The sequence below is a fragment of the Varroa jacobsoni genome, unplaced genomic scaffold (assembly GCF_002532875.2).
Source record: "Varroa jacobsoni isolate VJ856 unplaced genomic scaffold, vjacob_1.0 scaffold_721, whole genome shotgun sequence".
Classification (NCBI taxonomy): domain Eukaryota; kingdom Metazoa; phylum Arthropoda; class Arachnida; order Mesostigmata; family Varroidae; genus Varroa; species Varroa jacobsoni.
In genome coordinates, this window is record NW_019213623.1 from 91175 (window position 1) to 118855 (window position 27681).

Genomic DNA, 27681 nt, shown 5'->3' on the forward strand with positions numbered 1-27681 from the left:
TAACTGGGATGGCAGCCTAATCGTCAACGAATAGAACCAACAGGAAACGCCAGCCACTCGGTCGCCCCCTCTACCAGACAGGTCTCCCCCTATCGTTCGCGCGCATGGCAAGGTATGCACCCCACAGCACGAACTGGATGAAGAGCTGTGAAGAGATATTCGGTCATCGACATCTCTTGCTTCTTCTAAGTTCAAGAAGAAATTGTACTTTGAATCCGTTTATAGGTGATGACCTTTAAGAGCGTCACGTTTCACTGCAGTGTGCGACACAGCAACTTGTCAAAATATCCTAACAAAAGCTGAGCGTCTATGAAGATGTCGATGATAAAATAGGCAGTTGAGAGATACGGGTACTCATCAGGTTTCTGCAAATATAGATTGCTCAATAAACTATGACCTGTAAAAAGCGTTGCGCAAATTGTCCTTTTTCAAGGCTATTTTTTTTTCAAAAATGGACAAAAATATCTTCTATACGTTGATATTCAGCGCTTTCTTCTAATACACATATTCGTCGAATAGCGGATTGCTTTCTGAAGGCCGTTTGAATCTACTGTTCATTATATGAGTCTCAGCCTGGCAAAGATACTCAAACGTCCGAAAAGAAAATGCTATTGAAAATTAGGGTGAACTCCTATCATGCTTACTTAAGAATGTCGACCTCTCAATAATTTTTAGGCGATTGGAAAAAAAAATGCTTAAGTGCCGGTTTTATCCCGAGTAACCGAATGCAAAAAAGATCCAAAGTTAAGTCCACCGCAAAAGGCCAATATCGCGAACTAAGGCAGGCTGCTAACTAACTGTTACAAAGCATCATTTCCGCAGCCATCTACAATAACTCTAACGAGCGAGAACTGATTCCCGTTGCTTAGTTCGTCTACAGACCGGAACGAAGCGCCGATCTTCGCTCATCGTTCGAATGAATGGCTTGTTCCGAGCTTTCCAAGATGCTTTCCCACTTCAGTGTTGGTGTTTGACTGCTCAAGTGGATTTATAGCTCTCCTGGCGGCCATACCCTTCGGGAAAGCTAATGGGAAATATTAGGCAACGCCAATACAAACTTGAGTTTTCTCATGGACATTTCGTATAGAAGCTCAATCATGTACACGTTACGTGTCTGTAAAGGTGTAGACAGCTAAAACTGATACAGAAATCGATGCCGGTTGTCGCGAAATATCTTAGACAAGTTTTTAGGACGGACCATTATATTAAATTTAAAACTATGTGTCATTCCATATCTTGAGCACGCAAGTCCCACGTTGGCATATTCAACATACAAACAATAAGATCTAGGGATCGCCACAAGAATGATCCTAAAATATAGGGGACATGTGATAGATATAGTTCTTCAGAGAACGCACCGTTCCAACTGGACCTTGCTCTAAAATACCCGAATCCGTATAGGAGACGACTCAAGGCCGCTCGTGGTCTAGGCGGCGTCGCATCCAAGTTATCAAATTTGACAAAAGACACTAACTGAGAGGTTTAACGAGGTTTGGGATGCGGTCGAGAGACGTACTGCTTTCAAATGTCGACGCGAGGAAAACAAGTTAGAAGCCTCATCGACTTGATAATTGGAGGTGGCAACGTCTTACAAATCTTCGGGACGAATACTAGAACATTTTACCAAACAATCATTGAATAACAAATAGCATATTTATTTCTATGCGTGCGTCTGACAAAAAGAAAACCTTTCAATGATAAATTATAGTTGCACTTTTCTCTCTTTACCCTACTCTTGACCCCTTATAGCGTTCCGGGTCCATATATATATATATATATATATATATATATATATAGGAAAGGAAACAGAGGATGCGAAAATTAATTAATTGGTAATAATGCAAATATTAGGTCATAATGAATGATTTAAATATACTGTGATTGTGTAGTAGAATGAAAAGATTAGCGTTTTGTTCTTTTGATTGCCTCCCCTCCAAACCAGATACTTGTAACCGGATTTAAGGCAAGCAAATGAACCTTGGTGGGCAATTCTCTGTACTGAATATATTATGATATATCATATATATTCTTTTATGTATAAAGTTATATAAATAGGTTTTCTTTTGCCATAGTCGTTTGTTCTGACTTTTACCATATGATAACCACATTGACAGGTGAAAGAAGACCGTTCTATAACACATATTATCCAGGTGGGGATTTTCTATTTAAGCTGAGAATTGTACGGTAGCATCATATTGCGGCTTAGATGTTGTATCGATATCGTACGACATATACGAGTATGAAAATGCGCACTTCACGATTTTGGTGGTCCAAGGTAAGAAATGATCGTTTGGCCAAGGGTCCTAATAAACATTTTACTTTTTTGGGCCAAAAACAACATGGCTAGGTAGAAAAATTAGGATAGAGATTTAACTGAGTCACAGATTATTACATTTTGTTCCATTGATTATCTCAAAACCCACAGACCAGTACAGGCTCGTTTATTCGTCATAATATCGCGTTTGGTTTTTCTCCTTTGAAACTCTACGTCAGTTTGGTAAGACATTTGATTCTCTAACGATCGCGGATCCCTCACAAGGCCTTCATCGAGAGAGACTCTACGAGGATATATCGTGTAACTGGTAGATGAAAACTTATCTTTGACGTAGAGTTTGGGTTCGCTTTTACAGTACTTCCACGACACCCTCGACAACATGCCGTGCATGCATTTTTAAATGTCTCGTAAAGAACGCGGATTGCGTATGAAGTCAAACAGGCGAACGGCGCAGAAGACATAACCAGGTCTGTTGTTAACTCCGCTTCTCACTTACCTCTAATTCACTTGCTATAAGTGGTCCGTGATTGAGATCGCATCTAAAAGGAAAGGCATCGACCGTTTCGAACGTAACATCGAAACCAATTGGCTAGCAACGGACCGTTCGGACGAGATCGAATCAGCCAACCGCCATTCAGCCGCCTGATATAAAAAAAATCAGTCTAGATATTCACAATACGCCCTGAACTTAAAAGTCTCTATACTTTTATTATACTACCGGTCTATGTATCGATTCTGTAGGTGATCAGCAATAATGATAGCTTGTAAACTAGCTTTACGATTTCAAAATGCGTCTATAGCATACACTTTGAAAATCTATGGATATAGGTAAAAAAAAATGTTTTTAAATTTCTAAACATACCTTGACTAGTCCGTGATGTTCGACATAGAGAAATGTCTCGTTTTAGCCTCTAACAGTGTTTAAGACACTTATACTGAATATGAAGTATGCGAACTTCTACGCAAAAGACGTTAGAAGTAGTACGACAAATGGTCGCTTAAAAGAAAGGTGTTCTCTTAGCGCACTTTTAAGGTAGAACTTACCTTGTTGGTATTGTTTTATTACTTGGTCTATTGTTATATATATCTATCCGTTTTGATTTGAGCTTCGAAAAGATGACGTGCGTCCTATACTGGCGTTAGGCGTTCTTCCTGAGCAGTGTTTATGTCCGATAAATTGTTTTCAAGTTAGGTAGACAAAATATGTTGCTATGGTACCCTCATAAGTGTACATTTCAGATGTTTTTAGACAGGGGTGTTTCTGCATAAAATTCAATTAATATACAAAGAGCTTTTACGTTGTGTTGGGCATCTTAGCAAAGTACATTTAACGCGTTTAGATTTGCTCTGTTCCTCCATTAGTCATAGAATCAATTTACGGCACAAAGGCAATTGAAAAATCAACGCTGATCATTGTACACAGTCTGTGACTATTTATCGGCTTTTGGATATTAATATCCAAAAGATATATATATATATATATAATGCTGTTTTTTTTCTCATCGAACAAGAGAAAGTTTCCGGTAAACGATTAACGTTCAAATCCGTTTTCCCTGAAACGCAACTCTCCCAACCCTTTGGTTTGGGTGTGGTTAGCTATTGAAACATGAATCAGTTCACACTTTAATATCTAATGCCTCAGTTAGAGGCTAGCTGATGATTTATATATCTCAGCATTACTAGGTGTGCCCTTCTGAACCTGCAATAAGAATGCCAATTCACTGACTTATATTTATTTATGCAATAGATTGGATTATCAAGTCCTAATAAAGAGTCACAGAATGCTGAACAGTAGAAGAAAGACTTACTCGAGATACATTTTGCCCTTGTTCATCCACCTTAGGTTTCGGGGGTCGAGCCTTATTTAGGTACGTAAACCTATACCAACCGCTATGTCGAGCGGATAGGTTATGTTTTCTAGTCGAAATTCTGAGCGAGCAGTAACGCCAGCCAAACTTCGAGCACGATTGATCGACCTGTTAAACGATACAGAAGCGAAATTATTTTCAACATACCTACGTAGCACCTCGGACGTAGAAGGCCAGCGATTGTTCACGGGAGACTGCATAGTGTACCTATTACGGCGCCCGTATTCATAGCTGCAGAGTAAAACGAACGACAGCAACGTATCTCATTCGAATCATACGTGATCCCGTGTGAATAGTATAGATCCGTCGATGTTTTCCAACGTAGCCAATAACTAAGATCGCACAAATCACAGAGCAGTGTATCTGTCGCCTGTCTTGAGATTCTCGCCCGAGAGTTACAACTCATTGGGCGACTAATCTTGTTCTCGCTATAATACCGCGATGTATTCTATAGCAAAAAGGCAAAATATCATTCAGCTCATATAAACGATCCAAGAAAGCATCTTTTGGACAGCTGAAGTGTGCTACATCTGTAGTTACACTGTTTCTCTAATGCTCTCTGGCCTATGAGGTTCAATATGCTACTGATACTCAATGTGCATGTAGATGAATCTTCAGAATTCTCATATTAATCTATTTTAGGCTATTTTTTCTATCACTGTCGTTTTGCTTAAAGTCTGAGTTTATTCAAAAAGAAGCAGAACATTTAGCTAGAATAAAGTCAGATCAAAACGCCTGGAGAAAGTACTCCTCAAGCGCCCATGCAGATTAGACTATTTTTCTTAAGATGATCAGAAATCAATTTTATTGGAATTATTGAAAAAATGAGTACGACCACAATTTAAGTTCTAAACAGGTCAGGCGATACAAATATGTTTTGTCGCTTGTTGTGACCTAGTAAAGTTTTATATGAGAGCAGATGGCAACAATAAGTGGCAAAAATTTACATGTGACGTACCTATAGACAGTCTTGAAAATGGTTAGTACTACTACTACTACTACTACTACTGTGCTTAGGTACGGCTCAGCGAGCGAATTGTGTTAAACCTAACATATGTGAAGAAACCGATCACAAAATAAACACGTTTTTATAAAATCTAATATAGATTAAAAGAGAAGTGATAACGGTTAGTAATTTTGAAAGATGTGGCTCACGTTTTCGAGTTGTTTATTTACGCTAAACGAAAAACAGGATGTGAAAAATCAACTCCTGTGTTTTTCCGTTGTGATACACAAAATGGTGCTTTGGTTTGGTGTTTAAATTGCGGTAAATTTCTGTACGATCTAGTGCGATAGCTTCAACGATGAGAGGATTGGTGGAATAGGACAAGATAATTACGTACCGCCTTGTAGAATGCATAGGTGACGCAGGTACAGCTTCGACAAGAAGACCGTAACAAGGTAACAAAGCTAGCCGGTAACGGACTACCAACACTACTATAACAAAATGATAAAATAAATGCAATGCCGAGATAGGTCGATAAAAAGAGACAAGAAGAGTACTGTGCATCGTCTCCAAAAATTGAATGGATGCGCTAGGGAGTAAGCTACTGGCTACCGCCGCCCTGTTTTGAGTCAATGATAGTATATATATATATATATATATATATATATACTATTAACTCAAAGATGGGGGTGAAAGTCTTCATTTTACGGCTGTACAGTCCACATGTCGCTTCCACACCAAGGAACGAGAACATGGAAAACTCTTGCTAGTTGTTCGGAGCGACTCCACTCAACCATAGTTAACTGCGCTCTATCAGTGCAGAGGCGAAATCGCAGGATCAGATGGATCGGCCGAGGCATCAAACAGATCTTTCTAAAAAGACATGCTCTGAGAGTCCTTCGCATCGACCCGCGGCCAAATTCATAAGTAGAACGATCATGTTTAAACGCACAATATATCAATAGTAAAGACATCTATTAATGTATTGTATCACATAATTTATTAAACCATTCATTATAATCGTGGTCACTTTATCAGTTCAAGCCTCTTTCGTCCTCTCTTTCTCTTTGTTATTCCCGATCCACACTATACAAATCTTGCCTAGCTAACTTCATTTATTCATACCTTCTATATATATATATATATATATATATTCAAGTCGCTATGGTTCTGGACTCGCCCCTTTTTTCGAACTGCTTTTTCTCTCTGATTGCTTAACTATCACTTCCCTTATCATACCGTTATGATCATCGTTGTCCATCTCCTTGTTGATCCTTATCCATATTTACACATGTTGAAATCTTTTAGTGAGTGTTTGACAGCCCAGCTCTCCCCTCCTCACCCGTCATCAACAGAGGCTTGGGAGAAGCCCGTCAAAATTTATTGAAAATCCTCAATATATATATATATATATTACGCCATGCTTTTCCTTTTTTCCCTCGATCAATCGTGGATTTAGATGACACGCTTAACGAGATATCATAGCACTTTTGTCTTGTCGACTCTCTGGTTCTGCTAACAGACAGTGGTACGCTCCACCCACAAATTATATATACAACAATTGAATCACATTCGATACATCCTCGCGAACTCACTATCTGTTTCCTCTCGACTGCTCTGCGTTTCGTAGCACTTAATAATAGAGACTCATCAAATCGATACTATTATATCTATGGCCCTAGCCGTTTTGCTCTGTACTCGCACGCTCGTTAATCAGCGAGCCCTGAGTTCTACTTAATCGAACGTTTTCATTTATTTATTTTTGTTATTGTGTCTTTAACTACTCGAGCAGCAGAAACAGCCATAGTTGCAGGAGAGTCGTTATTTGCAGAAGTGCATTCCGAACCGTGGCTTGACCGATCAGTCGTCTATCATCATCGTCGCGCCGCTCGCTAAGAATAACTTGAAGTTACTAGCAAACGCACAGCCCTGTAATGTGCATGTGGCTGCACGTTATCGTGGGTACGTAGAGCATTGTGTTTTGTACCGATTGTGCAACAAAAAATCTGTACGGGTTTTTAGCGATACGTTTGTTATTGTGTTCATGCAGTTAGAGCTGTCGTTAATGGGTAGAGATGGAAGTGAAGCTAGCGCGTTCAATTGACGCCATTCCTGTCACGTATGTCTGACATGTCTGGATTACCGCAATGACTGCACACCGCTTCTCCGTCCTCGGGATATATGACATTTATGTACAGTGATGGTAGGTAGCATTTGCCGAATCTCTGCGTTGACTAGTCGTGGTATTGAAAGAGAAGTGTCCAGGTTCGATTTTGCATAGTGCTACACTTACTCCTACAGTACGCTGCTTATATGGGCATTCCGCAAAGGAAAAGTCGACACTAAATGTTTAGGCAATTTTTTTATAGGACGCTTGTGGGAATAAAGTCCTGGTCTCGAAAGAAGGGCAGTCTGACTAGTCGGAGAATGCAGGAGGCCGACACGCACATTCCATACTTTTATATATTATTTAGACTAGACTCTTTCTCCAGGTTTAAATAGGCTTTAAGCTGACGTTTCTCCAGCGTTACGGATTCAACTTTGCCGATGGCCGCCGTACCCCAACAAGGACTCAGGCACAAAAGCAATGCGTGATGTTGATTTTGCTTCCAAATCATTGTTGAAGGATTAGTCTAATATTCGATGACGTATAATGACGCACATGGATCAAATCAGCTTTCGGCCTCGCGGGTCTAGTAGGGCATTAACCTCTGTTATAAATGGACTGAAAGCGGACATTGTCAGATAGACGGACATCACCGGCGAAAACGTATCTATTCAACGGAAAGCGAGATGCTCGGATTGAGGAATATCACGAAGCAGAAGGATATTGTCAATGACTGCTTTGCCTCGAACGTCCCGAGGGTTTGTTTTAACTAAATTATTGAAATCTGTTCTAGAGCTCAAACAAGTATCTCTTTGTTTGTATATATGGCACGCGAAAGATTTTATCCTTTGTCACAATTGACAAAAGTACCATTAGTTCAAGGAGTGATCATTTCCGCCTGCTGTCACACTTCGTGCACGCTCCTATCCATAAAGAGGGCTCGATGGGTTATAACGTATGTATCCCCAACGAGAGGAAATACACACATATGGCCCATTAATAATAATCACTTGCTAAGTCTGATTATACGCGCCTTATCGCCTAAATCATATAATGGCGTCTACGGAAGTGTATGTGTACAAATTTAATGGCTTGATCTACGCTATTACGAGACTGGAGATTTCTTCAAAAATCTACATCTTATAGCATCTACTAAGCAAAGCTTTAGGTCAATTGTAGAGGTAATAATAGGATTTCGTGCTTGTGATGGTTACGATTGATAGAAGTTGGTCGCTGAAATGTTATGGTACGCCGCTGCATTTAAGTTTTGTACACGTATTTGAGTAGATTTGTCATCAGTTCATCGTTGTTATCAGCGTTGCCGTCTGTCTTATTGATGAAAGAAGTAGTACGAGATTCATTCGGAGTATCCATTAACACCGAGCGTTCGCCTTGAGACTATACACAAAATGTATTCACTAGTGCATGGCGTATATGCATAGCGGACTCAGGGTAAAAATGCGGAATGCATGGGAAACGCTTCTTAGGGCGTTTACGATGATGACTGCGGTGGTGCCTATGTCAGTATTATAGAAAGATGTTTCACTATTTCAGCACGAACATATGTAATGATAGTAAAACGTCACACCGACGCTTGCTCAACGTTGTGGTCAAAAATTCGTGTAGCAATGACGTGTTAGTACTAAGCTGTTCGCTTCGGCAGCGTCGACCTCAGAAAGCCAAACTCACGCTCGCTACGAGATGATGCCTCGTATATGCAGATGGTACAAATGAGTAAGTTCGCGCATGATATATATATATCTATATGTAGAGACGTCCAGAGGCAAGCGTAACTTCTGTTCCTGCTTCCAGTCCCTTTCCCCTCTCTCTCTCTCTCTCTCTCTCTCTCTCTCTCTCTCTCTACCTCTCTTATACATTATATATATGGGTGTGTGCATGTGAGTGTGTGTGTGTGTGTGTGTGTGTGTGTGTGTGTACGTGTATCTGTGGTGCCTTATTCTTCAACGATTCACCGACGATTTGACAATAGGATGGTAGCTCTGTATTGATTTATGATTATAATAAATAGGGGGGTAGGTTTTTATATTTACTGTTGATGATAATGTTTTTGTTGTTATGTCGTCTCTGACGCTGTAGTGCACCCATGCGGGATAATGATGAACGGAGGGGCTAACTCAGTGACGAGGATAGCATGAGTTAGCTCCCGCACGGGTCGATCTCTTCGTCATCGTCCTCGTCGTCGGAGTGCAGCTGTTGAAGTGCAGCTGCGGCACGCAGTTGCAGCGTAGGCGGGAGCGTCGAAGGGGTGAGTCGTTGGTCGCCAGAACCTGGCGGCACCTGCAGGCACTTCGAGATGTTCTCGGCTGATGTGAGCGGACTGCGACACGGGCTGCGCGATGGCTCCAACAGGGAACGACCACCGTGGAAGCCAGATAGCCCAGACAGCTCCATTTGCCTATAGTAACGCCGACGGAGAAATAAATAAACCAAAATAATAATAATAGCAGGTGACATAACTTAGTAGACATTTTTGAGGTAGATTAATGGTAGGTTTACATTGAATGGACATATGATAGTTGTTGGTTCGGTTCGCAGGCGAGGTGCGGGAGAAAATTCATAATAAAATAATATTAGCCTATATGATATTTGTTATCTATGTGAAGCGCGCGTTGAGATCTCCTTCTTTACCTCGTTCGAAAAAAATTTCCGCTAAAGCATACAACATGTTTTCGGTTGCTTCTCCTCTTCATTGTCGGCTATTTTGTTGTGGTACCTTCAGATGACTATACGTAGTTTGCGTCCGTTTCGATGATTGATACACTACTATACCTTAATCGAAGTTCGGCCGGCGGATGGGGCGGTGGTTGACGCCCGGCAAGGTCCGGAGCGCCGAAAGCGGAGGATAGTTCTGCACTGACAGCTGCGGCGGACGAAAGGGCGGCGAGCTGGTGTAGGTGCTGTAGCTGGTGCGAATGGCTGTGCGAGTTGGATAGGGAATTGGTATGGTGAACGCTATGGGGATGATGCGCCGGTGGTGGCGCTTGCAGTTGCGCCGACACCTGCGCCGATAACGCCGACAGAGCTGACGCCTTGTGGGCGGCAGCTGCGGCGGCTTGTTTGGCAGCCTGCGCCTGGAGCTTGCTCTTCGCCTTTTCTCCCATCTTGAGTTCGGCGGCTTCGGCGTTCGAAATGCCGTCCTGCTTCTTCCATTTGGTGCGCCTATTTTGAAACCAGATTTTTACCTAGAAAGGGACATTATACAAAAGAAAATGTGTGAACGGATTGGTGTTAACACGCTTTATGGCGATGATGACAATGGCTAGCTTCTTTTGTTTCGAGGTGAATATAAGAAGAAGGATATAAAGTTGATAATTACCGTCCCTTGTTAAAAAACAAAAATATACATTATTGACTGCTGAGTATTTTTGGCGCTATCTTGTAAGTTTGCCGTATTTCTTCTGTGGGTATTTAGCGGATAGTGGTGGTCCAGGCGAGATAAACAGTCATTGAAAGATGACCGTTTGTTACTACCAAGTGCTATGTCCATTTAATCGTACCGCCCATAGTCATCGCTCGCAGCAGACCATCACTGGTACGGGATACATCAAAGAAGTTTGTTAAGAATAACAGTGATGTCGGACAGCACTAATATTAGCAGCATAAGCTATAAAACTAATGAAATTTGGTGAGCCACTTCTTACTGTCTAAGCCCACGTCGAGCTAAGTTGTAACCATCCTAGCCAGCAGCCAGGCCACTGTTCCCTCACACAGTCCTCTCTTCCGCCCTTTTGTTTTTTAGCGTTCGGCACTAATTTGACGTGACTGATTATCAACCAGTTAATTGATCGGTAGTGCGTATAAATCGATCGCGTAATATGTCGTGTATGTCTTACCTGACGTGGCCTGGCACTGTTGACTTATTCAGTCACGTGGTGGACCCTATACTCTAGTTAGCTGGTCGATGACGTTTATCGAGAGAAATATTTGTAGCGTATTAGTTGTACTGGCCACTAGATAAGGTTTATGAGTTACGACTACGACTACGACTACAAATCATTATGTGGCCCAGTGGGCGGTAATAGTTAGTACCGTTTGTAGTGGTTATTACACGTACTATTTGTTTTTTTCTTTCCTTCTCATGTGTCGTGTAAGTACGTGCGTGATGGCTGGAAGGCATCCTGTAATTCTTGCTAACTTGCCGATTCTTTTAGATGCCCACAGGTCCAAGCATTGCCCGCTTTTATCTGCTGCTTGAGCGTCATTCAGACGCCGACAGACAAACACAGACACCCACAAAGCGGATCAGAGTTTTGCCGCTACTCGCTCTCCCGCTTACTTTCTGCCCGATAACCACTGACTGGTCGATCGTTTTTCCATCAATTGTTAGCGTTACCACCGTTGTGTACGACAATTTCTTCTGTTCATTTCTATATCTATCTGTATTTATCTGTCGGAAATCGTAAAGAAGGCTCAATGGCGGCAGTACGCCGGAAAGGGGGACAGTGATCTACTAACTGATAGAGAGTTCTATGTTGGCTGTCGTGATATTGCCCTTTATCGTACGGCAGCAATACCGGTGGCTGCAGCGGCGAGAAGAAAAGATCATCGGGCAGAGGAAAACATCTTCACCATCTGTCTTAGGGGTTCAGACTAGTCGTTTCGACCTCAATTGCGCTACCTCTGATTCCCAGATCGCGCCCCTTTTACTGAATTACTGCTACTGCCACGAAGAATGTCATTATTACACTCCACCATTGCAACTACTCGTACTGTTGCCCACTGGTGGCAGAGCGTGTTGATGAACTCATTGCCGACGGTGTTATACCGTCGTCGGCCGAACGTTATACAAGAGTGCCGTGTATGTGTGTATATATAGACGCTGCGTTATGTGAAAGAGAGGAACAATAAGTGAACAAAAAGCTTGTACCAATAGTACGATCTGACAGACGGGAGAATCACAAATTGGCTCGTCTCAAAGTGACTGATCATTGCGAAACGATCGATTCACCCACAGTTCAGCCCCTGATGACGTTAGCTCCTTGCCAAGGAGGTTCCGTTCTCCGTACTCAAATCTATTCTCTTTTCAGGATACCTCATCCGCTTCCCGCTTGACGCCAGCGCTGGTGTAGACTTTCGAAACGAACTTCAAGGCTTTACAGCAGCGCTGGTGATAACCGCAAATAAATTTGTGTTTTTCTTTTTAAAAAATGCTCGCTTCATTTTCGTTTAACTCAATGCGAAATAAACGAAGCACAGTTATACGGGCGTTTTTTACACGGGATGGCTTCGTGCAGTCGTCATTCAGTCGTCGGTTTTCCTTTTCATAATATCCAAGTCAAGCAGCCTTTTTATCGGTAGGAATAATGCGCCTTTCCGAGATGCCACCAAATGAGAAGCAAGCAACAAAAAAGCTTACGAAGAAAGGGACACTGCAGTCAAGACTGATCGACCCCCCTACTTTTTCGTCGTGCAGTAGCTCGATCCACAGCTATACTTTGCATGCGTTACGGGACTACTTGCTGCAAATGTGTATCGTGCGAGATGCATGTGTCTCTATCCGCGTGTGGTTTTGGAGTCTGTAAGTGCGGAAGAGGAAAATCATCCTCACAGGACGACTGAGCTGGTCGCAGCGGGAGCAGAGGTTCCCGCCTGCTACGGCAGACTGCCCCCCGGCTGGTCTGACCCCTAATTCCCACCCCATACCTAGTTTCTCTGGCTCCCTGTTCCCGCGAGCTCGTAATAAACTGAGATGGATTGCCCGAGGTATATCATCATACGTAGCCATCGGATATATTTGCTTCGCCACAGTTGTTAGTTGCTGGCAGTGGTTCGTTCTAGTATAACTGCGCCAGTATATGTCGCCGCCGTCTCCAACTCCTCGGGCTTTATTTGCTGCGTCATCAGGGGGGATGGTCCACCGGAGTTGACTGGTTCGATGTTTGGGGTCGTCACCGGCGTTTCTGCGACCGCTGTTGTTGTTGCTGGCGACACTTTATAGCACTTTTATGTCTCTTCTTGCCTGTCCTACTGGAACGGGTGAGGGGCAGGACAGTCGGCGGTCGTCAGTAAGCTAGGATTGCCGTAGGCTCCAAGTGCCTAGTCTAGATCAGAGTCAGTTCACGCAACTTGATGCTGCTACTGTTGACGTTGAAGCCGATGTTGACCAACGAATGTTTGGGCTTTGTCCTGTACGCGGAACATCTGAACATCTACTGCAAAGAATCTCATCGAAAGGAACGACGTTGACAAGTAACGTCATTGGCGAACGCGATAATGACAATAGTAACAATAACGTATATTAAAATGGCACCGCTGGACCAAGCTCGTCAAAGCATTTTTCGTTTGCAGGCGTTTGGCCAAGAGGATTGCCATAACAGAACGTAACGTATATGAATATAAGGGTCATATTTAGTTTATACTAAATTGTAGTTCTATTATCCAATATTATACTGGTTGTTATACGTGCCATGGTAAATGTGTTTCCCGCTAAACATAACAATTGATTTTCACTCACGATATATGTATAAGATAGCTTAATACGAACAGCATGCGCATAACCGGCCCGGGAATTCGTCCAAACAGCAAATGACGATATAGATTTGAAGTGTAGGCAGTAAAGCACTGTTGACTCTGCGGCTTGACTACCTATAAATCTGACGCTGTAGTCGTCATAGCTGAATCATGCGAATTTCTGAGAGTCTGGCTTTAAATCTTAGTGATAGGAGGTATATGGGTACACAGAACCTCGACTTTGCAAGCAAGATATAGGTAAGTGACATCAACAAGGATCTGGTCGTGCTGAAACTGAGATCGTGACCTATTGTGTAATACCGTAACACTGCACTGCTTCATGTCTAAAAAACTAATTAAGCAATGTTGGTCAACTATCAATGATACATACGAAAATGCAGCGAAAATAGGATTCTACAATCTGAATCATACACACTCCGTTCATAAAAAAACTGACGTTTTTCAGGTGTTAATGCGGGCTACCAATCTTCGCAGAGTTTTTAATAATGGCACGTAATAGGTCTATATATATATATTGCTGGCAGCAGTATTTGTGCGTAAAAAGCCGAAGCCCAAACAGGAAACGAACAAGATCTTGCGCCAACCCCTGTGAATCTGCATTATACTGCACACCGTCACCCAGATCTATTCTCTATGTATGTGCATATACTATAACGACGAGTACCATCATGAAGCCCAGATACAGAGAAGAGCACAAGTGACTGAAGCGTTGATGTAGCCGGATCCATTGGTCAACGGAAAGGAGACTCGAAGCAGGAAAATACGACGATTCATAGCCACCGGCAGAAAGCAGGCCAAGACGGCCAAAATAGACTAGGGCTCATTATAACAACTTTGATAGCTTTTAGATAAGTCCCGTTTATAGCGCGCGAGTCACCCGGCTCTCGTTGGCGCTGCTTTGGCAACTGAGCTAGTTCCCTTCAACCTAGCAACCTCGGCCCAAAGACCACTGCCAGTTGAATAACGGGCAAGCAGTGGGCACTGAGCAAAAGGCGAGATAACAGGGCGCGTCCCTTCTCCAGAATAGATCAGGTCTTGGATTCTCCTAGTAGAACCGGCGCGATTATCCGAAATCTCTGTCGCTCGTGGAGACTTTCGTTTAGCTGGCGTGGTTCGATAGCTGCTGCATTATTAGGCCTCTCCAATAGTTTTCATCGATTTGACACCTTAAAGTCGTCTTTTCGTTAAAACGAATCACGACCAGCCGATATGAGTTCATTTGAATCTGCTCCCAGAACAAATTTACGAAGTATCCACGTCAGCGTAGCTTGTACTATAGTATAGAAAGAATATCTAAAGCTAGAACTACGCGTTTGTATCGTACGTATACCTGTCCTTCATTCGAATACACAGAGAATATTTCTGTTTTTTTATTGCCTGTAATAGCGGCAGTGCTAAACTATCTGTTTATGGCATTTAAGCACCTCATCTGTAGCGACAAAAACAACAGCTACTGATAGCTAAATAGAGCTATTTATGCTAGTAATTTTCTTAGATGTGGCCGTACTGACTAAATCCCAACAGCTTTGCCAACCAGTAGCTGTAAAAACAACGCATGACCTCTTTGGCCTCTCTCGTTCACTTCTGTTACCCTGAAAATTACCCTCTGTTTCCCAGCCTTCTATACTCTTGCCACCAACCCTACGAAGGTGGACCTGTTCGTCAGTTCGGCGGTCAGCGAATAACTACTGCTCGCAAGACTAGGCAGATTTATCCATAGCGGTTCCTGAGCCTATCGAGCACTGCGATCTTCTTTTCCGTTACCGGGCAATGTAGGCCAATTTTGCTTGCCACAAGAAGAGTATTACTACGTACTCTTGGTTACCTTTGGATAACGGTACCACAATCTATATAGCACGTACGTGAGTAAGAGATGATCATGCACGTGCCACCATTATGCGACTCTGTTCCAGGACCGCGGCAGTCACTTTATACGGTGCCGCCTCCGCCACTGTCACCGCCATCGCTAACGACGATTATATATGCATGTAAGAACATATATGTAGATATATCTATAGAGATATGACAGGATGCAGTACCATGATGACGCCCGAACCCTTACACATAAGTGACCGCTATTTCGGCGCTAACCAGTTTCCCCATCCCCTCTGTTATGACTCTTTCGATTTCTCACTCAAGTGCTCCTCTCACTGTCCGCTCTTATGCATATGACGTGCATGCTAAATTTGCCAACCGTGTGTCCCGTGTTGTTAATAGAGGTGCGTCATTGTTGATAAGAACAGCAGACATAACGCGTTGTTGTCATTGATGTTGTTGCTCCGACTAATGGGTTCTTCCCGTGCGGAGGTGGTTGAGGGAACTCTACGGGGTTATATGGTCGTACACTCTTTTGGGCTAGTCCTTGTACATGCATCATCATCTCCTATGGCTTCGACTATGAACAGTAGTGCGGCTAAGTATCTTTTGAGACAGTGGAGAAAAAATGGGAAATTGTATGCCCGCGGCCCTTCCTGCTGCCCATCTATTTTGCTGTAACAGGGCTAGATGATCTTGTTGGCAACGACGGTGGCGCCACTTCTGGTGACCGGGGCATTAGTGACAGCGGTGTTAGCCAGTCATGCACGTTAACTCTGTATCTTGTCCAACGCTTGTGGAATTGCCGGTCACAGACCATCATATCTCAGTCATCGTCGTAGCCATTTCGCCGACGGGCTGTGGAAAGGGGTAGACTGACCCCAGACAATTCCTACACAAAATCGACGGGGCAAGGTATATTGTAAGGGTGGTGATTGTGCTGAGGGACGGAGTCTACATATAGTAGAGCAGCGATTTGAGCCACTCCCTAACCGCCTTCGTAGCTGGCAAACCAAGCCGAGTTGGTGCTACCACAACGACGGCAATGACGAAGACGAATAGAGCTCATTAAGTTGTTGAGTTTAATTATTTTATTAGAAACACGCATCATGCCACGTATATCTCGACAGGACGAGAGCGGGAAATTGGTGATCACCTCATTTGGTTCGTCATAACGGTTCATTGTTACAGTGCTACGACAGGTATGCAAATACACGATGTCGTGATTAATATAAGGTGCTGTATTTAAGGAAAGGGAGTTCCCTATTTTAGATGCCGATGAACCACGGGAAAAACAAAGAGACATAACTGCTTAGTAGAATTACATAACCGCGTATCGTTAAGCTAGGTAGCAATCAGCGTCGAATATCGAGCATTCGATATTTTTTAAGTAACAGCTTTTTCTGATAACGCTCGCAGTCTTTAACTAGGCTCTCGAGGCCGATCAACGATTCGCTAGTAGGCTACGCATAAAAGTATCTTCTGAAAATGTCCTTTTGGTGATCTAAATAAACAAAGAAAAAAAAAAAACGAAATATACCATAAACAAGTCGTTTATAGGATGAAAGGCTGTAGGCCCGCTTATATAAGCATGGCTTCGTTATATATATATATATACGTATATAGAGACGTGATATTAATAGCAATGTGTAAAGAAGTTCTCATTATAATAATACGTTAGAATGGGGTATTTGAATTTGTGTTTCTGTCTTAATGAAAACGGATGCGTGGACGGATCGATGAAGTATCCAATTTATGACCCGAACCTCTTTTTTCGTTTACGCTCGGCTTGTGACAAAATCACTATTTCTAAGCACAAACAGTTTGGTTGCTTGGAGTTCCGTTTTAGAGATTAGTGCTCTCAGGTAATAATAACAAGCTGTTTTGTCTGTTAATTCTGTCCACTTTGAGTTGCATCATACTTACATACCGTATTGTGCTGTCAGTTGGAACTGATAAGATCCTGGTTGGTCCTATAGGCCACCGGAAGTATCAGTACACGCATGAGAGACGTAGTTACCAGCGAGCATCGTCTAAATACCTATCTTATATTGTACCTTGTTAAATAATTGACAATTGGTAGCACTTCATGTAGACATTAACGAAACTATTTTCTATTGAAAACAGCAAAAGCACTCAACGAAGGTCAACTGGCCTTTTAGACTAATACGCGCCCAGATCTCCCACTGCGTCAATCCTTATTCGGCATACCATCAAATTTCCCGCTCACGGGAACAGGAACCGAAGACAGTCAGCCGGCTGAGTGCAACAGCTTAGATTGTACGTCAAGACTGAACGTCTTCAGCGAGAGCAATATGGTCATTTTACATATATAAAAACTGGATTAATGTATAGTCTACGAAAAACACGAGTAAAGTAATTTGTTTGAGATTTTCCCGGACGTCAGCCGGACTAGTCGCGGGTTTTCAGTCTACAAATCTGTTTCTTCTCTTATCTCAGCTTTATCCCCGCTCAGTCTGACTGTGAGCGTCCGATGGCGTGACGAGCCAAGTTCAAATGAAGCGCGAAACGAGTCACTCGTAGTGAGAACGACGCAATGATCAGCAGCAGGTTAGGATCGAAGAGTAGCAGCAGGCCTAGTAGACAGCCAATTGCTAGTGAGCTTTCGTTCAACATCACCTCCACTAGCGACATCGATGAGGGTGGTGCTGGCCCTAGCAAAACCCAGGAGAGCCGTCCCATCTCCCCGTCAATAAAGGGACCGCACTGCCTCCGCTAAGTGGCAGAGCTACCGGTACCGTCCATTCAGTCTCGGTCTGTCCCAGCGGTGAGAGGGGAGCTAGTGTGAGTTCCTATGTCGCTCTGTTCGTGTGTGTTTATCCACGTATTGCTTACTGCTCATTGTCCACGGCTCGTTTCTGCCCCTGCAGTGCCCTTGATCGCGACAATTCTTTTTGTCCCGACCGCCGTTTCTTCACTGACGGGCAGAGAAAAACCAATGGTGCGCTCCAACAACGATCCGACAGGCGCAGCTGCACCTTCCTTTTTCTATCTTGCTCTCTTTATAAAGTGGCCAACGATTGCGATGATGACAACAGCGTCGTTGGCATTACACGCCGATTACCCATTCGATTTAGCGCTAATAGAAGTACATAGTGGCAGGCGTGGAGGTTTCTGGCTATCGAATCGAAAGAGGAAGAAAGCATTATCGATCAGTGCAATGCTTCGATTCCTGCTGTTTTAGTTAACCGAACAAAGATGGAAACGACGGTGGGAGCTTGGAACTGTGGTGTGACCATTCCTTCGCAGCAGACTATCCCAAAGTTAGCTGCACAAACTCGTGCTTGGTTGGCTATGGCTAACCAGGGTTGTTCGCCACCTATCAGTGGTTAGCTGCGATCAGCAAAACGATGTTGACTACTTCAGCAGCGTCGCTGATGTGCACTCAAGCGGCAAGCCCTCGTGGACAGCACATTAGAAAATTGCATGGGCATTCATTTTACCGACACATATGTAACTGAAGTTCATAACTTAAGTTATTGACTGTTGGATGTTTGTGACGCAAATTTAACAGCTTCTACAACATCTATTTTCTACGTGTTTTTACGGTTATGACCCGCGACAATACGAAGTCCGGATCAATAGCACATACCGCTCTCGTATATCGACGGAGATTTTATTTTTCCGATATATGTGTGTGTGTGTGTATATATATATATATGCGCCGTCACACATAAGATGGTGCAATATATGTCGATTACGAAGAACGACGAGTTTTTTCATTTAGTAACGTTATCAATGTGATTACGTAACGAAGGAAGGGTGAAGGCGGAAGTGCAGCGTCGCAAGTTGCTACTAAAGATCGAAGAACCACAAAGCGTATTCGATCCGGCAAGCCTTCAAAAATATTCTCCATTTATTATACAAATTGTATATACAGGGCGTCCGCTGTGTAAAATATCGATGCATTAAACAGAGAAATCGTTTTGGTCATGCGGAACCGCGCTATGGTAGTAATAATGCCTGTAAGGTTTTCCTGTTCTGTGGGCAAGTTTAGGAAACAAACGATGAAGCGTTCGGTGACTATTGCATTTGTTTTTTGCTCTGGCCTTTATTAGAATTAGTCCTGCAGCGTTTACTTTATCCTATTGTCGGAAGAAATCAGGTGCGCTTATGCACCAAATCGAAATAAACCATTTAGTGGTTGAGTTTTGAGGAGCAAACCATTATAGTTGTGTACTACGGAAAGTACTTGTGTGTACCGGCGGCTGAAGCAGAGAAGAAAGAGACCCTTAAAGGGGTGACCGAAATACGAGAGCCCACAAGTGGGCGGAGGCGGGGGCGGGGGGTGCAACAGCAGAATGATGATGAAAGCTAGTACTGATAGCTATGACTGTTAGGGACCGCGTTTGATCTAATCGAACAAAAGACAATAATAGTAATCTGTAGCAACTGGAACTTTAATGGTGTTGTGTGGCAATTCGCATTATCGGCGATGATGTTCAGTGGACCGCTTGATTTGAGATCGATTTTTAGACAGTATCGTACATTTGAAAAGCGGACTTGCTCTACCCGTCCCCACATATGGATAGATGATATGTGGCATTAAGTAAGCTGCAGCGTAACGTGGGCCGCGGGAGGGATCAATTCCGTCCGCTGACACTATACTGCCATACTGAAAGTCGCTTTATTTTCTATAGCAGTAGCAATGGAAGTGGCTAATGGGTAGTTAGTTTATCGGGAGAAGAACGTCTTGAAACAATAACAAAATATTAGTCTGGTCCTTTTCAATTTTTGACCCAGCTGAAAAAAATTTGCCAAACTTTTGCGCCCATTAAACATACATGGTATATAAGAGAGAAACTAGCCAAATTGTTCCGATGTAAATCAGCGACTGTGTGACAACTTTGACATTGTAATTAGATGCAGAAATCGGCTTTGTCAATACGAACGTTACTGTTATTGCTACATCGTTATAGGCATCGCCCTACGGCGATAGAAGCTTATTTTATCGAGTCGATTAATAATGCTCGATCAGAACGCGGTTCACTCTCAAAGATTTCGTGGAGGTTCCCTCTGAGAAATAATATAAAGGATGATACACAATCATATGAGATGGCTCTGATTTTACGGGGATAGCCAACGCCATCGACTTTCGTGGCTCTTGCTGCGACTAGCCATCACGGTACGATCACCGTCTATCTCTGCTTCAAATGTCGGCCACCTATTATACTTTTGTTGATTTACTATCGGCAGGACATATTTGAATCATTTTCGGCCAGAGGCATCGGTAGGAGCTAGGCCACGTGAATTTGAATGAGGTACACACATAGACCTCATATGGACGTCTGTCCATCTATACAAACGCGTACACAAGGGTAGTAGACATCATCTCAATGGAGATTTTACGACGGTACAGGAGCAACAATTAACTACATATTTATTTACATGGCTGGTGGTTGAGAGGCACTCATTGGAGTGGACTTCTTTTAGATTCCTGTTCTCCTCTCATTTTGCTCTGACGGATTGAATTGATGAAGGTACTCGAGCCTTACCAGACTCGGGAAGGACAATATGAACGTGGTGCAAATCCTGTCCTTGTTAGTCGCGTTCTATACGATTCAGGCAGCGACAAAAGCAGCGGGAGACGACGGAAAAACAAGCAAGTGAATCTATATTCGCTAAAATCCATAAGGCTACGGAAAACTATCCAGATCTTGGGATGACCTATAGTCAGCGGGGTGAATGCGGCCAAATCAGCCAGTAGTAAGCTGATAGCAGCAAGTGAGATGTATAATATCATAAAATGATTAAACTGACGATGGAAATCGAAAACGAAATCCCCTAAAAAAATTTGCCGCCCGGCGCATACACGTTATGGGCTTAATCTCGTTATCATAAGCATAACATAGCGAAATAGCTGAATGTGAAAATTGAACCCGGGTCGATAGAGCAAATTATTGGCTGCGTTTTTCATTACATGGTAACCAGTTGTTTCTAGGGGCTGATTTGGGTCACAGATCTACGCGTGTAGATAATACGGGTTCGTAATCACAGTCTAAACTGGCTTAACAGATTGATTCATATAATTTATGTTTCTAGCTAAATTATAAATTAAAAGGTTCACTTCAGTTATGGCTATAAGTCAATCCGATTTAGCGCTGAAATGATAATGCACGTAAACAATAGCTAATACCTGATATAGATTAATAACGAAAATAATATTTTCTAAATATTCTTGTTATACTCCGCTGATATGGTATCTGCCAAACTGAACATTCAGCGAGTACTCAGTGACGTATAAACGGTAGAAGTTCTGCAAGATTCGAGGCAGTGTGCTCAGTGTGTGCAGCGCCCTAAGTCGTAACCATTGTAAAACAAAAGTTCAGGCACGAAACAATAGCGAATCACGTGCTATGATGGCTCCCCCGTATCATCAATAGCCTAAACGCTACCGTTGCAGCGGGGCACCACATCCGCCATTTTTTGCTACTATCATCACCAGTATCACCATGACGGCCGTCGTTGCCACCACGATCCGAGATCTAACAGCACAGGCATGGCTGGCAGGCCCATTGGAATGAACAACGAAATGCTGGCAAGCAAGCATCGCTTTGCTCCATAGTATCGCCATAAACAAAATACACGAGATGGCGAGAGAAGACGGGACGAGCGCGAGCGTGCGCTGCGAGAACGACCACGGGGCAACGGAGTCGTCGTAGCGGTACAAACATACAGCGAAACGTGTTGTTCTGACATGGACGCTAACAAAAATATCAGCGGCAACGGCCGTAGTGAACATCGTTTCGTTATTCTTGTAGCAGTGGAAATAGACTACTACTGCAGCAGCAGCAGCAGCAGCAGTAATTGTGCTACTGCTAGTAATGCCACTGTCATTTTAAGGGTGTACTCTCCCTAATAGCTCCCATATACATGAGCATCGAGTGTGAGAGATGAAGAGAGAATGAGACAGACAGTGAAAGGCACATAGAACGGGAGAAGATGCGTGCAACTCTGCGTGCATGTACAATAACTAACCGGCTATCTCCCAGCTGTTAGCCGCCCGCTAGCAGGATTGGACTTACCGAATCGAGTACTCGCAGGAGATACCTAAGCGAAACATATTAGGGAAGTCTGTTGGAGTATGACTAGTGACGACAAGGCCGCTAGTCAGACTTCGCTGCTACACAAACGGCATAACTGTGACCTGTTCACTGGGAGCATCCTCGAACGTTCCTGCTCGTCCGCTGAACCGCGTTCGTCGGCCGCGGATGAGATTACAATATTATTGCCCTCATTGGCTAAGAGGGACGTAGTCGCCCGGTGCCGGACTCCCGGGGGTACAGAGGGGTACTTGTAGCACGACATTAGCCTCGCCATAGATGCCGGTTCGGGTAGTCGTAGCCGCGATGCTGACGTTTGAAATCGCAGTTTTACCGCGTGTCTACGCAGCCATCAACGTGCGGATGCCATTGCTCTAGCGTCTAGGCGCACAACTAGAATCCCCGGTGTAAGTTACTCAACGGTTTAGCCCCGCGTCCCCTCTCACAGATCTATTGCTACAATGCCATGTTCAACGCTTAATATAAAGGTAACTCGATCACTCACCAGCCCATTGGTCCCCTCAATGGTGGTGGCAAACTTCACAGTAGCGGTGGCAGGATGGACGCGTCGCCATAAGCCATCAACCATGTCTGTTTCCTATGCGGACACCCAACTCTAACCTCCGAAAACCAGTGTTCCCCTGCGCGATTCCCTCCAGTTCTGTGGTGTACGAACACGTCTCGGTTTTTGGATGGCAGCGGTGTTGATCCGGGCCGACGACCATCACGCTGTTTCACCCACCCCGGACGATAGAGACATCAAGCGCTGTGACGTGTCCTACTCGGAGCACGCGGCAGTGACTGTAGAAGCAGCAGGAGCAGAAGCGGCGGCACCGCTGCTACTGTCCGAACGGACCGTTATACAGTTATTATACAGTTATGACATCTACAATGACTGCTCACTCGAGCGATGGGTGCGCCGCTACGCTAACCCCTCCCTGTCCCCATTTACGCCTCGCCCCATTCACATCTCTGTACTTACGACCTATGTAGGCAGCAGCTAGATAGGTGGGTACTAGCAGACAAAACCATCTAAGCTGCACTTATCTACACGCCGTTAATGGCACTTCGTCAAAGCGTCATCGCTCGGCGCAGCTGCAAGCGTTCCTGCTGGCAGCTGTGGCGAGAGTCTCTCACACGTGCTACTGCCGCTGTTACTGCTACTGGCGATGCCGACGCGGCCGCCACTTTCAAACGGTAATGGCTTCAATGTCACTAAGTGCAGATCGTGCGCAGGCGGGTCGGGTCGCCGGCGAATACGGCAAACGAGCGCTATTCAGAAGCGACGAACGCGCACTGCGCGAACTGCGGCAGCGACGGCACACGGTAGCGTCAGCCGCTCTTCACACTTGGATGGTAATTGATTGAATGAACTCGGTCGACGCTGTGAATAGCTGAATAGTGCTAAGCGAAATGTCGGTGTCGTAGGGAGATAGAGGGAGGGCGGTATGGCAAAAAATAAGACGGACCCCTATGATTGACGACCGACCCATGTATGGACTCATTATACATATCACCGTACATACAATTGTAGTCAGGTAATAGTTAAAAAGATGAGAATATCGTATTGGCTTTTGCTCAAGTCGAAGACCCGTCGCAGCTCACTTGGTCAGCTTGAAATGTTCACAATACCCAGCTTCTACAAGTTTTCCATACTGTCAAATCCAGAGAAATTTTCGGTATTTTCACTTCTTTCGATCGCCGGAGCATAACAGAATTAGCATTGTGGGCTGTCGGAAATGCTATAGAACTCTCATACATTCGCGTACCACACTGGCTGGCTATGCCCAAACACACAACTACGCAAGTTGAGTATGATTAACTTAAGCAGGTACCCTTTTGTCGATACGACTACTACAAGTTTACGGCGGTTGGACCCATTCACACGTTTCGATTATGTACAACTATACGTATCACGTTTAGAAGCACAGTTGATTTTCTTAATCTGGTGCCCGTAAAATAAACGTCAGTTGCGGTTCGGCTTTACGAAAAGGATACGTATTTTATTATGCAGCCATATTTTCTGCGAATTACATCAATAATGTATGGTCGTTGATGAGTAATGGTTCGTCTCGGTGAGAAGCTGGAACGGCCGTGTGATCAACTTTTTACTAATCACAATGTTCATTCTAGTCACAGCGGTAAATGATTTATTTAACCCGTACGCCACGCTTTGTCCAATCTGCGAAAACCTATCGCTAATAAAAATCGTGAAATTCCAGCATGGAATATTGCTAAGACCAGTTATATCCTTCGATGTTCGATGCCCATTATGTGATAGCTCATATTGTAAACCTGCTGTATTTTGATTTATTTCAATCATTTATCATGTCTGCATAGTAAACAAGGTATGGTTTAGCGCTCGTTGCACCACCGTCTTACGTCGAATCTGGGGCGCTGCAGTTTGTGTCGTTCGAACTTTTTCGAAGCTGCTCAGTCGTTGACATCGAATATTTCTATATAATGCAGCGCTTTGTTATCGGCATGGTCAAGGAGAACTGAAAATACATCCCTGTACTCTTCATTCAGGCAGTTCTATATAAGCACGATCTTCTTCGTGCTGTAACTTAGAGAGATTAAGTCCCTTTGGGCTCGGCGTATATCACCGCTGTTATAAGCGTACAGAGTATATGTGCCACGACTGACGCGGTCGATTTATTTGTATTTACTATCTATTTATTTGTATATGATTTTCTAGCTTGTAGAGTGTATCGAAACGATACGTACAATATACGTTGGGCTGAAGCTCTACTTTTGACGATAGTAGTTCTTTAAAGGAAGGTTTATAGTATAATTTTATTGAGGAAATAGGTCAGTAATTTTAAGTTGTGAATGTACGTTTCTCTTATAAGTTAGACTAAGTAGTTGGCCACAACAAAGTCTAGTAATGTAATTATTTTAATTAGTTGAAAGTCTAAAAATCAATAATACCCGTCGCGATATGCTTCATCGTTAGCGCTTATCGCAGTTCGGCTGCTCTGGACGCTGACGGAGCAATCCGCTTAGCTGTTTGGTCTACCTTTTACCCGTGATGCTATCAATACCGGCCACGTTATCAGCGACGTTCAAATAATGTTAGAGATGATAGTCGCTACCTGTGCAGTGGCTGGCTAATTTACACGCCATAGGTAAGGCAAAGTTTTTAATCCAATCAAGCTGACGCTCTATAAGGAGTCCCCCTACATACGATTATATCATAGAGCACTTGTTTCCTTGTTTACAGAAAATTCCGAGGCTGTTAATAAACCTAGTCCGAAAATATGATACAATCATGTCCTTAAGCTAATAACACCGTTTGGGTGGCATCGAGACACCTCGCACGTTCACCAGCGGGTGAGCTAACGTCGTCGTTCGCCAATGCGCTGCATACGACGGTGTAGCATTGTTCCTCTTGTGCTCTTCCTTGACAATGTTTCGTTGGTAATCAGTCCGAAATGATAGCTGACCCGAAATACCCACAAAGGTTAAGCATTTAAAGTGAACGTTTATTGACGTTCCATGGCCTCCATCACTACACCTCTGCCACGCTTGATACGTAATACCAAGTTCCTTTTATGCTAATAAGAATCATGGTGCAGGATAGAATGAAAAATCACTTTTGTTCAAATCTTTAGCGTGGTAATTATTCATAGCACACGTGCCATGTGTTTTCTAAGCGTCAAAAATGTTTATGTATCGACGTAGTTTTTACCAGTTTGCGTTTGTTTATAGTCTGACGCATTTTAAGTAGGCTGTCGATCGTCCTAACCTGAGATAGCTAAAAACGCTGCCATATTGGGTCCAGCATGAATAATTACGCAAAAAAAAACTGACAGACGAGTCACTTAGAAGCGGTTATTCGAAATTAGGTCGGTCACAACTTCCCCCAAGTCGTTAGGTCACCCGCGTCGTCGTTTGCTTCGGCTTCGCGAAAGCCAAAATGCAATGGCACTTTTTTTCGACATAATTTTCATCACTTAGATTCGCTTTTCTTCCCCAGGGTGAATTCTACCGGACTTTCTTTTTCCGCCATTATCCGTTAGCACTCTTGGTTTACTGTCTCCGATCTGTCCATGTTGGCCTAGCCGGCTCCGGTTCCTCCCTCCAGTTCTGAGACCCCCATAAACTCCCGCCCCCCGACGAAGGTTTTGTGATGAAGACCTACTTAAATATTCTCATTGTTTCGGATACTTTGCAGACGACGATGTCGGGGCGCCACTTGATCCAGACCGCAGCGCGCGAAGTTTCGAAGCGCTGCTTACAGTCAAAGGGAGAAAAAGAGCCAAATAAGTATAATGAGATAGAGTCTTTGGACCAGGAAAAAGCCATTAGGTTTAGAAGGTCGGTGGCGATATCACTAACAGCAGCAGTAGTTTGCGTTGTTACTCCCCAAAGTCCATGGGTGTCACCGTAGTATATGTATAGTGTGATTAGCAGAACCAGTGGGCCATTCTTGGGGCCAATTTGCTCTCCTCTTTCTAGCACGGCCAGCCAAGCTGAGCAAACGATCATTGCATTAAACGCTTTTAAGTAACCGCGTATTTTTATTTTCTATATTTCCCACACGTTAATTTAAAAGCTCGACTAGATCCTTTCAATGGCAACAAAGACTGCTAACGTATATAATCAATTCTTAGTCTCATATAGTCAGTCAGGTTAGCTCGGCTTCTAATATGACGAATATATGAGCCATGTGGTCGATGATATATTTATGTATGGCTTATATGAAACTTATATGTCACCGCAGGTTGTAGCTACATGCCGCCATTGTAGATGCGGCAGAGCAATAAATGAATCACGCTTAATTTTACAAATGACCATCTGGTTAAATCGTTCTAATCTCCACTAGGCAAGTTCGTATTGATGACATTTCTATATATTTATTTATTTATTTATAATCGTTATTCGAACCTTTTATAAGCACTGCTGGGCCCCCGCCTGAGAGAGAGTTACGTGTTTTCTCAAAGTTAAATTTACTCATCGCGCCACACTTTCAGCGCGGTCAAATGCTTTCGGCAACGCTTGTTGTTATGGTGCATTTGTTTGTTTTACTGTCTACCCATTATATTTAAATGAGGTGCAGGTACATTCTAATTAATGTAGGAAGCGATCTATTGCTTATTCTCAACTACGAA

The 27681-nt window shown here is 43.5% G+C and overlaps 1 protein-coding gene across 1 annotated transcript in view; it reads right to left on the reverse strand.

The window, feature by feature from the left end:
* Positions 1-6066: 6066 nt before the first annotated feature.
* The window catches only part of LOC111262981 (uncharacterized), a 96330-nt gene continuing 74715 nt past the window's right edge, over positions 6067-27681 (reverse strand). The window contains exons 3-4 of the mRNA XM_022837650.2: positions 9987-10399; positions 6067-9612 (exon numbers count right to left, since the gene is read on the reverse strand). Of these exons, the coding sequence (XP_022693385.1) occupies positions 9354-9612; positions 9987-10399 (672 nt within the window). The 3' untranslated portion in view covers positions 6067-9353. The remainder of the gene's footprint in view (positions 9613-9986; positions 10400-27681) is intronic.